The sequence below is a fragment of the Fonticula alba genome (genome assembly GCF_000388065.1).
Source record: "Fonticula alba strain ATCC 38817 unplaced genomic scaffold supercont2.1, whole genome shotgun sequence".
Taxonomy (NCBI): Eukaryota; order Rotosphaerida; family Fonticulaceae; genus Fonticula; species Fonticula alba.
Window position 1 is genome coordinate 2,516,287 of NW_009242971.1, and position 13,191 is coordinate 2,529,477.

Consider the following 13,191-nt stretch of genomic DNA (forward strand, 5'->3'; position numbering starts at 1 on the left):
CCCCCTCTCTCTCTCTCTCTCTCTCTCTCTCTCTCTCTCTCTCTCTGTGTGTGTCTTTCTTCCTATCCTCAGGGGCTGCACCCATCTCCTTCTCTGCATCTGCCTTGCTTCATCTTTTCTCACACCCATCGCGCCGGGTTCGATCTCTCTGCTGCACTTGCTCTTCCTCCCCCCCCCCCCCCCCCCCCATGGGTTCGATCTCTCTGCAGAGCTTGCCGGCCTTGGGGATACCCTCTTCGAGGACGCCGACGGCCTGCCCTCCTACCTGACCGAGAGCCTCCCGGCGCCCGCTTCCGGCACGATTGGGCTAGACAACGCCACCAAGGAGGGCCAGGCGGCGCAGCCGGCCACCGGGGAGCGTTTGCCCCAGCTGGTGTGATCATACACACGTGACACACCATCCAATACTACGACTTCAGCACACAAGCTATTTGCAGGGGCCAACGTATGGGCGGGCTTTTTCTCTTTCGCGGGCGTGTGGCGCGCCTTGGTGATCCCGGATTTCGAGCGCAGTTCCGGGCGTCGGGCGTGGGCTCCTTTTCGTGTGTCCCCCCGCCCTGCGATCGACTCTTTTCCGGGGAGGGGATGCGGGCGTGGTGGATATCGAGCCCGAATATGAAAGCCGCATTGATTGGCGGCGGGCTACATGCGCGGGCAAAGGGCCAGCCCCTTTCTGCGGCTTCTCTCGAAGCACTCGTGCCGGTGGGGCAGCCAGAGGCCTGGCCTCTTGGAGAGGCACCCCTTCGCGGGTCGTTCTTTTGTCCGGCGGCAAGCGGGGTCGTGCCGGGGAACAGGAGAGCCGGGGGCTCACCGCCGGCTGGGCCTGCGAGCAATGTGCGTGTTGGGTACGAATCGCCGGTCGGGGTTGCCGCGTGCGCGCGCGCGCGCGTGTGTGTGTGGTGTCATTTTGCCTCTCCCTTGGTCCTCCCGGGTGCCCAGGCCGGAAGGCGTGCCCCCCAGGGAGAAGCACCTCCGGTTCTCAGTATGTCGGACAACAGGCACCCCGACATCCGCCGGCGAATGTGCGAGCGCGGGCGCGGCGCCACCTTCGGTAATATATCTCCCATCCAAAGGGGGGGTCCCGGTTGCCTCATTCGCCCGGGGCAATTCCTCAGGGACTGGGAGTTGGCAAGGCTGGCCCCGGGAATAATACGGATAACCCTCGGCGCCCCGGGGGTTCTGGCCTCCTTCCGTGGGCCCCGACTTTCGACTGGTCGGCGAGGCACGCTTCGCTGTTGCCTGCCTCGCACCACCCCCCCTCCTCCAGCTCTCTCTCTCTCTCTCTCTCTCTCGCCCTGTCTCTGTCTCTGTCTCTCTCTCTCCCTGTTTCTCCGTCTCTCTGTCTCTCTCTCTCTCTTTCTCTCTCTCTCTCTCTCTCTCTCTCTCTCGCCCTGGGCCTTTGGGGCTGGGACAGCCCCTAGAAGGTCGCGTATAGCGGCGGCTACGGCGGCCGCGGCCAAAGAAGGGCCCTGGGAAGACGGGCGCTGGGTGCCGACGGACAGATGCCTCTTGCGGCCCGGCCGATATGCCCCTTCCCGTGCTATATGAACAAATATCACCGGGGGCCGGCCCAGGGGCTGCCTGGTATGGTGGGCCCCACTGGCGACGGGTGGGCTTCGGCGCCGATCCAGCCTTTGCCCGATCTGGCCACCGCTGCTCGGGAGGGGCTGACCCCCATGGGGTGCCAAAGACCCGTGCCTACCCAGGGGGACTGCGCTCCGCGTGCTCGGGCCGAGGGGGGGGGTGGGGGGGGGGCGGCAGGGGCGCAGCCCGGTGGGGCCCAGGAGCGTGCAGGGGGGTCTCTCCCTCTCGCGCTTGCGCGTGTGCGGGGTGTTCTCGAGCGGAGGTGGGGGTGGGGAGGGGGTCCGGCCACGGCCAGCTACCAACATTCTCTTGGCCGGCCGGGGGAGGGGGGCTTCTTCGCAGCGCAGGGGCGGTCGGGCGTCGAAGGGGGGACGGGGCCCGCGGCGTCCTTCGGCCGAGGACGCAGGCGCGGGTATCGGTGTGGGGGTTGCCTGCCGCGGGGAGGGACCGAGCACGTATGGTTCCACGCACCCTGGAGAGGCATGGGGGGGGGGGGAGCCCAGACCATCTCTGCACGGCAGAAACTTTCTGCCCCTGTCCACCCTGCCAGCCTCCCGCGCGCTCTTGCGCTCCCACGGCTGGGTGAAGACCGCGTGCACAGGGGGTGCCCCCGGGTGTTCGGCGGGGCCTGGCGCCGCAAGAGACGCACCCAAGCGGAGGGGCTCACCTTCCTATCCTGCGCTTCCCCGCGCTTCCTTGCTTCCCTGCTGTTGGTCGGGTTCAGGGAGAAAGGGTTAATTGGCTGGGCCTGACCCCGCGGCGAACATTTCCACCCATGAGTAAGCCCGGAAGAGCCTGTGAGCCTCGACCCATCAAGAATCGGCCCGCCCGCCCGCCCACGGCGGGGGGGGGGGAAAAACACCCGAATCGTTGGGCTAATGAGCGTCTGAAGATGTATTTGTGCGCGCCCTTATGGATGAATGTCACTCTCGCCACTGGGACGCGGGGGGGGGGGGGGTATGTGGGGGCTCGTTCACGCACTTGCTCCCCAAATGAAAGACAAATGGGTTGGCCCTGGGCCACGGATGCTGGTGTTCTGTTCGGGACACCGCTGATTACGGGCAAGCACCTTCCCGCCGGCGGAAACGAGCCTCGTCCCAGCGTGCCCCATTCTCCCCCACCCCGGAGAACCGCCCTACAACGGGCAAACAATAGCTCGCCACATGGGCGCGCCGCACTTGCAGGGGGCAAACCCGTTCCCGCGCGACCTGGTCCCGCCTGTGGTCAGGGGACATGGGCACGGCAAAAATAACACCGCGGCGTGTTCCTCCCAATTCCCCCTCTCGTGGGATGTTGGGTCTGTGTGTGAGTGTGTGTGTGTGTGTGTGTGTGTGTGAGTGTGTGTGTGTGTGTGTGTGTGTGTGTGTGTGTGTGTGCGTGTGTGTGTGGCTTGTGGGGCTCGTGGTACGAGAGGGGCAGCCCGCCGTGCGTCGCATAAATCCGGCGAGGCATATATCTGGCTCCCCCCCAGCTCCCCAACAGTCACAGTCCAAGGCAGATCCCTTTCCACCCATTTGTGTCCCCCCTCTCCATTTTGGCATCCTCCTTCCCGTCTGTGTCCCGGAGTGTTCCCAAAGACCCCCTTCTCGGCTGTCCGTACTCAGCCCCCTCTCCTACCCAATGTCCTTGATGGACGCCGCTGTCGGTCCCAGCCGCCGGAAGGCGCTCCCCCTGCCTTCCCGGACCGTGTCTCTACTCCTGTCGGCTTTCCTGCTGGCGGCCTGCTTCTCCTTCTCGGGTGTCGTGGCCGACTCATCGGCCATTGACCACCTTGACGCCGCGTCCACATCTTTGCCGAGCTCCGGCTCCGGCCCTGGCTCGACTCCTGGCTCGACTCCTGGCTCGACTCCTGGCTCGACTTCCGGTTCCGGCTCCGCCCCCGGCTCCAGCTCCGCCCCCGGTTCCGGCTCCGCCCCCGGCTCCAGCTCCGCCCCCGGCTCCAGCTCCGCCCCCGGCTCTGGTTCCGCCCCTGGTTCCGCTTCCGGCTCCGCCCCTGGTTCTGGCTCGACTCCTGGTTCCGCTTCCGGCTCCGCCCCCGGCTCCAATTCTGCCCCAGGCTCCGACGTCCTCCGTGCGTATCTCAATCCGTTGTCTCTCGATCATGCTCCTCATTTCCTGTTCTTTATTGACAATGTCTTCGGGTGTGAACCATAGTGAACGAGCCTCTCATCTTGGACTCCGTGCACAATGATCGAATTTTTGCTTTGGCCAACAGCAGCACCGTCCCTGGGGGGCTGAAGGCACATATTTCCTTGGCTCGGTCAATTCGCCGATCTGCTGCCAAGGGCTGGCCTGAGGGGATCGAGAACTATATCGATATTCCCCTGGACAACCCATTCGGCGGGGGCGGCAGCACTGGCGGCAGCACCAGCGACAGCACCAGCGGCAGCACCGGCGGCAGCACTGGCGGCAGCACCGGCGGCAGCACCGGCGGCAGCACTGGTGGTAGCACCAGTGGCAGCATGCTCGGCTTCACCACGCTTGGATCTCACGACACCGGCTTTTTCGCAGCCGCTACTCAGCAGGCCAGTAATGGGGTTGCCCTCTCAAGGGATCTTGCCCAAGTCCAGTCCGGTTCGACAACGGGTGATTTTAGCGGCCTGGCCAAGCTCTTGGCCAAGCAGTATTCGGTTCGTTACCCTTTCTCGGCCCTTTGCTGGACATCCGTCCCCGCAACAATCCATCCTTTCAGGGTGCACCCTCTTCCTGACCTCTTGTCATGATGCCCTCCTCTGTCTCCCATTTCTTCGCTTCATCCACACAGGGTCTCATTGCCATGTTCGCCATGAGCGTCCTCTTTGCCTTGATCTCCTTCCTCGCGGTGTTCTTCTTCCTGTTCCGCTGCTGCTTCGGCTGCTGCAATGGCAAAGGCAACGCCTACAGCAAGTCTCAGCGCGTTGTGGCTCTGATCATCTTCTCAATTGGCTCGATCCTCCTGGTGTACGGGCCAACTTCTTCTTCTTCTTCTCCTCCTCCTCCTCCTCTTCCTTTTGCCCTTCTTTCGGCGGTCTTTCCTCTCGTGGTACCACACCCGGACAATTCCGACAGGCCCCGGCCCCGACTTACCTCGGTTGTTCCCGTCCCGTGAATCCCCCCCATGCCAGTGCCTTCCTCTGTGTCGGCATTGCCGTCAATGCCATGATGGACCGCGTGCCATCCGATATCGACACCCTGGTTTACGGCATTACGGACCATGTGACTGCCTTCCCGGATCGTGTGTTCCAAACCTTCGATGACAGCATTGTCCTGGTGAACCACACCCTGGACACCTCGCTGGCGCGCATCGACCTGGTCATGGAGAACCTCCTGGTGGGAAATGTTGGCCTCAACGACCCGAACACCTCGGCCCAGAGTGTGTCGGCCCTGATTGACGAGGTGGTGGAGGAGCTCTTCACGCTCGATGCCCTGGCGCAGGATCTCTACAACGACGCCATCCAGTACGACCAGGCGGTCGTCAGCATGACCAACCAGTACCGGGCCCTGCTGGACCGGACCTCGGTCACGCCCCCGGGTTCGGAGCCGGATGACATGCGCACGCTCAATGCGGACCTGGACGATGTCTACGTCCAGACGCGCACCACCTGGCATGTGTCCGACACGCCGACCTCCTGCCAGGCCCCGCGGTACTATGTGGCCACGGTGTCCGATCCCGGGCAGTCGGTGCGCGATGACCTTGAGACCGCCTTCGACAGCCTGAACCTCGGCCAGGTGGCCACTTCCATCCAGGCGGAGAAGGACCAGCTGCTGGGCGACATCCGGACGACCATCAACAATGAGATTGCCCAGCTCCGGGTCACCTTCGGCGAGATGGTCACCGAGATGGAGAATATGGTTGCCGACATCCGCCTGAACATGGTCGACCCATTGGTGGATAGCGTCAATGGGATTGTTGATATTTATTCGGAGATTCGCACTGGCACCGTGGACGAGGCGCTGTCGATTCGGTACGTGTGCCATCGTTTCCCCCCCCCCCCCCCCGCCCCCCGAAACAGCTCCCCCCAAGGGGAGTCATGTACCTTGCCGTGTACTTGCACCTCCCCATCCCCTCCTCTCCTTTTCTCTCCCTCTCTCTTCGCTCTGCATTTTTCGCTGGACCAGCACACTGACCTTGCCACTTCTTCTTCTTCTTCTTCTTTTTTTCTCCCCACCCCTCCTCGTTCCCTCCCCCTGCTGACGCCCCGACACAGGTCCAAGGTTATGATTGCCTTCTTCTGCCTGCCGGCCGTGTGTGTCATCCTCTCGGTGCTGGGGCTGGTGCTGAAGAACCACTTCCTGATGAACTTCAGCATGTTCCTGGTGTTCCTCTTCAGCCTGATCCTTTGGATCTTCGGAACCGTCCACCTGGCCATCGCGGCTCTCGGTGGCAAGGCCTGCGATGTGGTGGTGTACTCGGATATCCCGCCGGTGGTTGATCAGATCTCCCCGGAGTTTGGGGATTATGCCCGCACCGCCATCCAGGCCATCGATGACTGCCTCGACCCGCAGGCCAATGTGCTGGATATCATGAATATGACCGAGCTCATCGACCTGAACCAGTACCTGGACCAGTATGTCAGCGAGGCGGACATCCAGCAGGCCATTGCCAGCTTCGACTTCTCCACGCTCTATGATGATCTGTCCTTCACCGGGGGGGTGGACTTCACCACGTACCTGTCCGACTCGGACGACATCATTGCCGATGCGCAGAACGCGCTGCAGGTCTTCGGCCAGCTTGTGGAGGCCAACCAGTCCGCCGGCGAGGCCCTGGCCACCCGGGTGAGCAAGCTCCAGCAGGAGGACCTGCTGACGTGTGTGGTGCTCGGCACGTCCACCCAGGCCGAGGCCCTGGACGAGCTCCTGGCCCTGGGCAACCGCATTGACCTGCTCAATGCGCGAACCGACCAGATCCTGGATGTGGACCATGCGGCGGCCACCACCCAGCTCGGGGTCCTGGTGGCTCAGTATGAGATCATCAAGGCCGAGATCCTGGGCCTGGCCCAGTTTGAGCAGGATGTCATCGCCCACATGAATGCCCTGACCACGCACACGGTCGACACCCTGGCCAATGATGTGGTGCCGGCCATCATGCAGGACATCACCCAGCTGGTCAACACGGTGGAGGGGTCGCTCTGGTACCTGACCGGGTGCTACTGGGTCGGGCAGGATCTCAATGCCGCGCGCAACACCCTCTGTGTGTCGATGGTGGGCTCCCTCGATGGGGTGTGGTGGACCGCCGGTGCCATCGGCTTCTCCTTTGCCATCTATGTGATTGGCGCCTTCCTGGCCGAGCGCCGGTGCATTGGCGGTAACGCCGATGAGTCCAAGTCCGGCGGCGAGTCCTACGAGATGTATTAAGCCATGCGCTGAGGTGGCCCCCTGTTGTGGGTGTTCCTCTCTGCCCATGTGTGTCTTGTCCTTGTGTCCTTTTCCCCCTTCCTTTCTCCCCTTCTTCTTCTTCTTCTTCTTCTTCCGTTGGTGCGGTGTGTCGGCCCTTTGCCGCCGCCGCCGCCGCCCCGAGTGCACATCCCTGCGCCGGCGGCCAACATCCGAATATATATATATATATATATGTACCTGCTTGTCCGCCTTGCCGTGTTTCCCGCATTCACTTGCTTGTCTTGCCGTGATTCCCCCATTCACTTACTTGCTTGTCATGTGCAGCAACTTTGGCCGAGGCAGTGCCGTTGGGCCTGCCGCAGCACATTCATGGGTTGGCTCCCTTCTCATTCTTTTCACTGATGGCCGCACATCCACACATGCACACACACACACACACACACACACACACACACACACACACACGCCATACCACCAGGGGGGAGGGGTGTGGAGAGCAGGAAAGCCGTGCAATAGAAGAAAATAACACTCATACATTGACCATGCAAAAGAAGGGGAACAGCTCCGACAGCAGCTATGCAGGCAAACCCTGCCGCGTTGTGTAGGGGACCGCCGGGACTCTGTCAATGCATGAACCTAGTCGCGTCTGTTCCGCTGGGGTTTGGTGGCTTTCTTGAAGAGGGCTACCCCGAAATCGATGACTTCCCGCAGGAGAGCATACGCTATCAGGATGGCTGCCAACACAATGAACAAGAAGATGACGGCCCGGGTGAAGTGCGAGTCGCGAGCTGCGCACACCACCGGGGGGCAGGGGGGAGGCGAGACAAGTGCAGGGGGAAAGGGAGTGGGTAAGCGGCGGCCAAGGAGGGAGGAGAGCCGGAAGGAGGGGCACAGGGCAGGACGCACTGAAGCACTTGGCGGTGGTCGAGTTGCACGAGTCATTGGCTTCGAGGGGGGCCGAACCGAAGCCGCCGGCGGAGGATGGCGCCGAGGGGACCGAGCTGGAGGAGGACCCACCCGGTGGCTTGCAAACAGTCTCGCACAGATCGGCCACCGTGCATTCGGAGCAGTGGCCAATTTCCACCACACGCGAGGAGAGATCCGGGCAGCCGCACTGACAGTACTTTTGGATCCCCCGGATGGCGGCCTTCTTCCCGGTAGCTGGCCCGCCGAGGGGAGCCATGGTCCCAGTGCCCAGGATAGCATTCTATGAAGGACCCACGGCCAGCAGCAGTGTCAGACTCTTGGTAATCGCCCACGAAGGAGGGAGGGAGAGAGGGTGGCGGAGGGCTGAGAGGAAACGCACTGCCTGCTGGTGCGGGACGCCAGTTGCCCGCTCGGCCACGGCCAGACCCATGAGCAGCGGCGAGAGGAGCAGCAAGAGGGCTACCAGCAGCCGAGAAACTATCGACGTAGGATGCCTCATTGTGGAGGGGACCAGGAGAGCGGGACAACAGAGGGCGCAGGGGGAGATGGACAAAGGGCCGAGAAAAAGGGATGGCCAGTGACGGTGTTGGTGGCGAGAGGAGGAAAGGTGGGAAGACGTGACTGCATGCGCGTGTGCGCCGGAACCCATGGGGGTGCTCCCGAAGAACTTACCACTCACTCGCTCGGCCGGAGGCAGATGGGCATCACCACACACGCCGAAGCATGGCCAGTCTGGGATGGCGATCCTTCGGTGCGGATGGGCCACCGCGGGGGGGTCGATCGCCCTGCGTACCCAGACCCCCCGGTCAGCACCCCCCGCCCCACTCCGCCTCTCTCGCTCTCGCACACCTCTCTTCCCTCAAGCAGCCAGAAGCCCCCGGCAGCCAGGAAGGAGGGCCAAAAATAACAAGCACGCAGGAGCGGTGCTCCTGAAAAAAAAGAAGAGGGACGAGGTCAAGAACCGTGAGCCGCTGGGAGCCGGGCCAAGGGGCTGGCGGATGGGGGGGGGGTGGACACTGCCAAGAACCCCGCAAAAATACACACCCGGACAAGCCCGAGACAATCCACAGATGACTTGGGGGCGGGGGGGCAGGGAGGGCGACATCTACCGCAAGATCATGTGACACGGGCGCTCCCAGAACCGCTCTCTCTTCCCAGCCCAGCCAAAGTAGCGGCAATCCTTTTTGTGCAATGGCCCTCCATGCTGTCCGCAGCCAGGCGAGCAGGGTGTGGTGGATCTTCGCCCCCCTCCCCGCCGCGCCTATTCCCCTGTGTTTCCTCCTCGTCACGCTTGCATTTCCTCCGTCAAGCGGCGCCATGCGGCAGAGCCGCACACAGGGGGGGTCAATCTGGCCAGCTCTGGGCATACAGGCCAATGGGAGGGGGCATGCTATTTCTAGTGTTATTTGAGTGGTGATAAAAGTACATGGCGTGGCGATCGAGGGGTGGAGGAGTGGAGTGGCGCTTGGCGGCCGGCCGCCGTCGACTGAGCGCAAAAGGGAAATCCATGTGCACATGCGAGAATGCGCGCGTGCGCGAGGCAGAGAGAGAGAGAGAGAGATAGATAGATAGATAGAGAGATAGAGAGGGTGGTCCAGTCCTTCATGCCGCCATCGGGGGTGTGCCGCTTCTCTGTGCACGACGCGAAGAGTCCCAAGGGACTGGCGTGAGAGATAGCAAGGAAGTTCGGGTCCCGAAGGAAATGCACGGAGGCTGGCTTAGTCCTTCGGCCGGGTGGCGAGGAGGTAGATGGAGAGGATGAAGATGAGGGCACAGAAGACACCGGCGCAAATGGCGAAGATCATCCACTCCTTCCAGATGAATGGGCACTGGTCGGCCGAGGCCAGGGGAGTATCGCAAACGAGCGCATCAGGGGCGGTGACTGGTTGGGTGTGGCCCCGAGAGTGGGGGGATTGTCAGCGAGGCGGGGAGAAGGGCCGGGGTATGGTGGAAGGTAGAGCGAGGAGAGACAAATGGACAGGCAGAGAGGGAGAGACAGGAAAAAACAAGCGGGAGATCGTTGCGCACAGTGGTCAGCATTGAAGGCGGCAATGCTAAAGCCGCAGTTGGTGGACGCGGCGGAGGCCGAGCCGGAGCCCGACACCGAGGAGCCCTCCTCCGGGCGACGAAGCATGATGCGCACGGGCATGTCCCGAGAGCCGGACACCGCAGTGTCCTGGGCCGAGATGCGATAGTCCATGATGTCCTTCTCCGTCTCGAGAGACGGGTCGAGATTGTAGCTGGGAGTGGGGGGGGGGAGAGAGAGAGAGAGAGAGATGGACAATGTAAGATGGAGAAGCAGCGACCGGGTGATGAAGGAAGCGATCGTGGCAGCGACGGAGGGCGACCCGGAAAGCCCGCGTCCCTTCCCTGGATGCCGACGTACCGGGTGGTGGACGGGCACAGGTCACCGATGTTGACATAAACCTCGTAGCCACTGATGTTGGTCAGGGTGACACCGAGTTTGATGGCAGTCAGCATGTTCGGATGCTTGTTCAGGGACCCGAGGATGAAGAATTCGCTACCGGGGGCCTCGCAGGCAGCCGGCGCGTGGGTGACGACACCACACGAGGGGACCGACCCGTGCTGGGACGATTGGTTCAGGTCATACCCGGGCAGGGAGGGGGAGGTGAACTCCGTGGTGAAGGTGACGGTCACGGAGTCCTTGGGGAATTCACCGAGAGCGGTGGCCATGAACTGGGGAAGGCGAGGCGAGGAGGGGCGTGTGTGAGTGACACCTTGGTAAGCGTGGAGGGGCCGGTCGACAGACACGAGGCACAGGGGTCAGCGCACCCGGCGCGATGAGGCTCCGCTCATGCCGACATCCCAGTGGGCGGGCTCAATGCGAAGCTTGGACGGGTCGGAGGAGGTGGCCACCACACGGACCGCCTCGGAGGGGGTCGTGGAGGAGGATACCAGGACGGGAATCGGCAAGCCGACAGGCAGGGTGTCACGCAGACCCTGCAGGGTTAGGCTCCCGAGGGCGGTGCCTGTTTGGGGAAGCGAGGGGGGGGGGGAGGGGGGGCAGGAGAGGTGAGCATTTGGAAGGGCATCAAGTGCGAGCAGAGCAGCGAGGTCGGGCAGGGGGGGGGGGGAGGGGAACGTACCCGCCACGAAGGCGAGGGCAAGGCAACTCCGGACGACGGTGGGCAGCAATTTCATGGTGTGGAACAAAGGCCGAAGAGGAGAATCGGGGAGCAGGTGCGGTGTCTGCAGGTGCAGGAGAGTGCCCAGGTGGATGAGAGTGTGGGCAGAGGAGCAGGGAGCAAGAAAGGGGGAGGGGAAAGGGCCGACGGTGGGAGAGGAGGAGAAAGTGGGGTGCCGAGCTCCGCGAGGTATCGGCATGTGGAGCCCGGCGTGAAAAATCCCCTCTCTCTCTCTCTCCGGGGGCAGTGGGGGGGGGGGGAGGCGGGTTTACAGGCCCTCAGGATCCGAAGCGCGCAGGCATGTCCGGCCAGGCGTGGTCTGTTCTCACCGATGGACGGTGTGCGAGTGCGTCCGGGGGTGCGCGCCGGCGTGTGTCCGTGCGCCAAGCTGTGTGGTCGTCCGGGCGGCGAACCGCAAGCAGGCAATGGTAACAGCCAACGAAGGGTGGCCCCGCGCGCGCGTGCTCGCGCGCGCAGAAGTTCGATCCACTCGGGTCCGTGCAGCGGCAAGAGACGGGGGGATCTCAGAGAGGCCAGCTTGATTTACACAGGGGGGAGAACATGCCGATGGCCCGGAGAGGGCGGCACGCCCGCCGAACTGGGCGGCTATGGTGCGGTCCCGGCTCCCCCCAACTCCAGCCAGGAATGATTGCGTGCGTGGGCCTCCTATTGACTCTCATGTGTTGGAGGAAGAGCCGGCGAGGGGGGGGGGGGATTTTGCGCCCGCACATGAGCCCTGCAATATGCATGTGTACGCTTACACATGGCCGGGGAATGTCGGTCTGGGTGGTTAACACTTGAGGTGTAAGAAGAAGGGCCAGCGAGACCCCAGGGGGTGGCATCACTGCCAGTGGGCCAGGGAGCCACAGAGCGAACCAGCGATCCCGAGCAGGTCGGTCTGTGCCCCCGAGATAAATGAGCCATCAGCGCGCCTGGCCTCTCTTCTGTGGCTTTCCATCCGAAGAGGAAGGGCCCCCCTCTCCCCTCTTCGGCTCTCGCTGGGCGGGCGGGAGAGGGTGCGTCCTCACGCCTGAAGGTATGTGCACATTTCCACATATTGACTGATATGGAAGGGGGGAGCACATCCGCCGGTAGGGCTTGGGCCGGGAAACCACAGGCAGGCCCCCGCCATCTATCCGCCCGCTCCCGCCCCAGGGGGAGGCAGCTTCTTTTCCCTCGGTTGAATCGGAGGGAGCCCCCCGGGGGGGGGGGGGGGGGCGAGGAGGACGCGCCCACATTTTCGCCATTCCCGCGCCGGAACAAGCAGGGCGCCAACAAATTGGCCGAGGAGGGCACATTTGTGTGTTCATTTTTGCGTTGTCGCTGCTGGATATTTCCCATGGAGCACCGATCTCCCTTTTTGGGCGCCTCACCGTTTGGAGAGAGAGAGAGAGAGAGACACAGAGAGAGAGAGAGAGAGAGACAGAGAGACAGAGAGACAGAGAGACAGAGAGACAGAGAGACAGAGAGAGAGAGAGCGCCGGGCCAAAGCGGTGTGAGCGCCGGGGGTGCCTCCCTGTCTCGACTCTTGCCCTGGAAATAGAAAGGGACAAAGAGGCACACGGGATGTGTTTGGCTGAACATCACCGCAGATGGTCATCTCGCCAGAAATCCCCATCCGGAGTATGGACAGCATATGTGGTTTACTGTTTATTTTAGGCGGGCGGGCACGAGAGGGAGCGTGTGCGATTGGATGTGACCCTGGTAGAGGGCCATCGTTCTACACATGCACACACACACACACACACACACACACACACACACACACACACACACACACACACACACATGGGTGCATGGGGGATCAGGGAGTATGCAAATATCCTGATGTGCTTGAATGCGTGCCTGGGTGCTCAAGGCCTTTGTGCCGGCACGCGCGCACACAACACCGGGGAGAGAGGTAGGGGCTTTTCTGTCCGTCTATTGTGGGCATGAGACAGACGCTGAGGGCATGAGGGCGAGAGGCAGGGTGGCCACCGGAAATACATGGGGGTCCCCCCGTTACAGGTTGAGCAGCTCATCATCGTCATTGTCATCGTCCATGGCGAGGGCCGACCGGACAGGCGCCTTGGCACCACCAGCATCGGATGCGCCCCTACGAGTCTCAGCAAGGGCGGCCGCTGCGGCCAGGCGCTCGGTGCGAGTGACCTCCTCGCGGGCCTTGTTGGCCTTCTTCTTATCCTGGATCTTCTTCAGACTGGTGCGGCGAGAAGGGGGG

The 13,191-nt window shown here is 62.9% G+C and overlaps 5 protein-coding genes across 5 annotated transcripts in view; 2 read left to right on the top strand and 3 right to left on the bottom strand.

Moving 5' to 3' along the window:
* The window catches only part of H696_00549 (hypothetical protein), a 1,671-nt gene extending 1,245 nt beyond the window's left edge, over nucleotides 1-426 (top strand). Inside the window, exon 6 of the mRNA XM_009494425.1 lies at nucleotides 210-426. Within this exon, the coding sequence (XP_009492700.1) occupies nucleotides 210-379 (170 nt within the window). The 3' untranslated portion in view covers nucleotides 380-426. The remainder of the gene's footprint in view (nucleotides 1-209) is intronic.
* A 2,778-nt stretch (nucleotides 427-3,204) lies between these two features.
* Nucleotides 3,205-7,141, top strand: H696_00550 (hypothetical protein; the record flags this gene model as incomplete). The annotated part of the gene is made up of 5 exons (XM_009494426.1): nucleotides 3,205-3,655; nucleotides 3,739-4,214; nucleotides 4,349-4,524; nucleotides 4,689-5,528; nucleotides 5,772-7,141. 5 exons carry the CDS (start codon nucleotides 3,205-3,207, stop codon nucleotides 6,916-6,918), a joined length of 3,090 nt encoding a protein of 1,029 aa, XP_009492701.1. The 3' UTR covers nucleotides 6,919-7,141.
* Nucleotides 7,142-7,413: 272 nt separating this feature from the next.
* H696_00551 (hypothetical protein) lies at nucleotides 7,414-8,469 on the bottom strand. The gene is made up of 3 exons (XM_009494427.1): nucleotides 8,207-8,469; nucleotides 7,807-8,107; nucleotides 7,414-7,688 (listed from the first exon to the last, which is right to left on the bottom strand). The coding sequence occupies exons 1-3, from the start codon at nucleotides 8,324-8,326 to the stop codon at nucleotides 7,537-7,539; spliced, it is 573 nt and encodes a 190-aa protein (XP_009492702.1). The 5' UTR covers nucleotides 8,327-8,469; the 3' UTR covers nucleotides 7,414-7,536.
* Nucleotides 8,470-9,211: 742 nt separating this feature from the next.
* Nucleotides 9,212-11,141, bottom strand: H696_00552 (hypothetical protein). The gene is made up of 5 exons (XM_009494428.1): nucleotides 10,935-11,141; nucleotides 10,621-10,817; nucleotides 10,214-10,524; nucleotides 9,856-10,067; nucleotides 9,212-9,709 (listed from the first exon to the last, which is right to left on the bottom strand). The coding sequence occupies exons 1-5, from the start codon at nucleotides 10,987-10,989 to the stop codon at nucleotides 9,546-9,548; spliced, it is 939 nt and encodes a 312-aa protein (XP_009492703.1). The 5' UTR covers nucleotides 10,990-11,141; the 3' UTR covers nucleotides 9,212-9,545.
* Nucleotides 11,142-12,874: 1,733 nt separating this feature from the next.
* Nucleotides 12,875-13,191, bottom strand: part of H696_00553 (V-type ATPase, D subunit) — a 1,843-nt gene continuing 1,526 nt past the window's right edge. Inside the window, exon 7 of the mRNA XM_009494429.1 lies at nucleotides 12,875-13,170. Coding sequence (XP_009492704.1) covers nucleotides 12,975-13,170 — 196 coding nt within the window. The 3' untranslated portion in view covers nucleotides 12,875-12,974. The remainder of the gene's footprint in view (nucleotides 13,171-13,191) is intronic.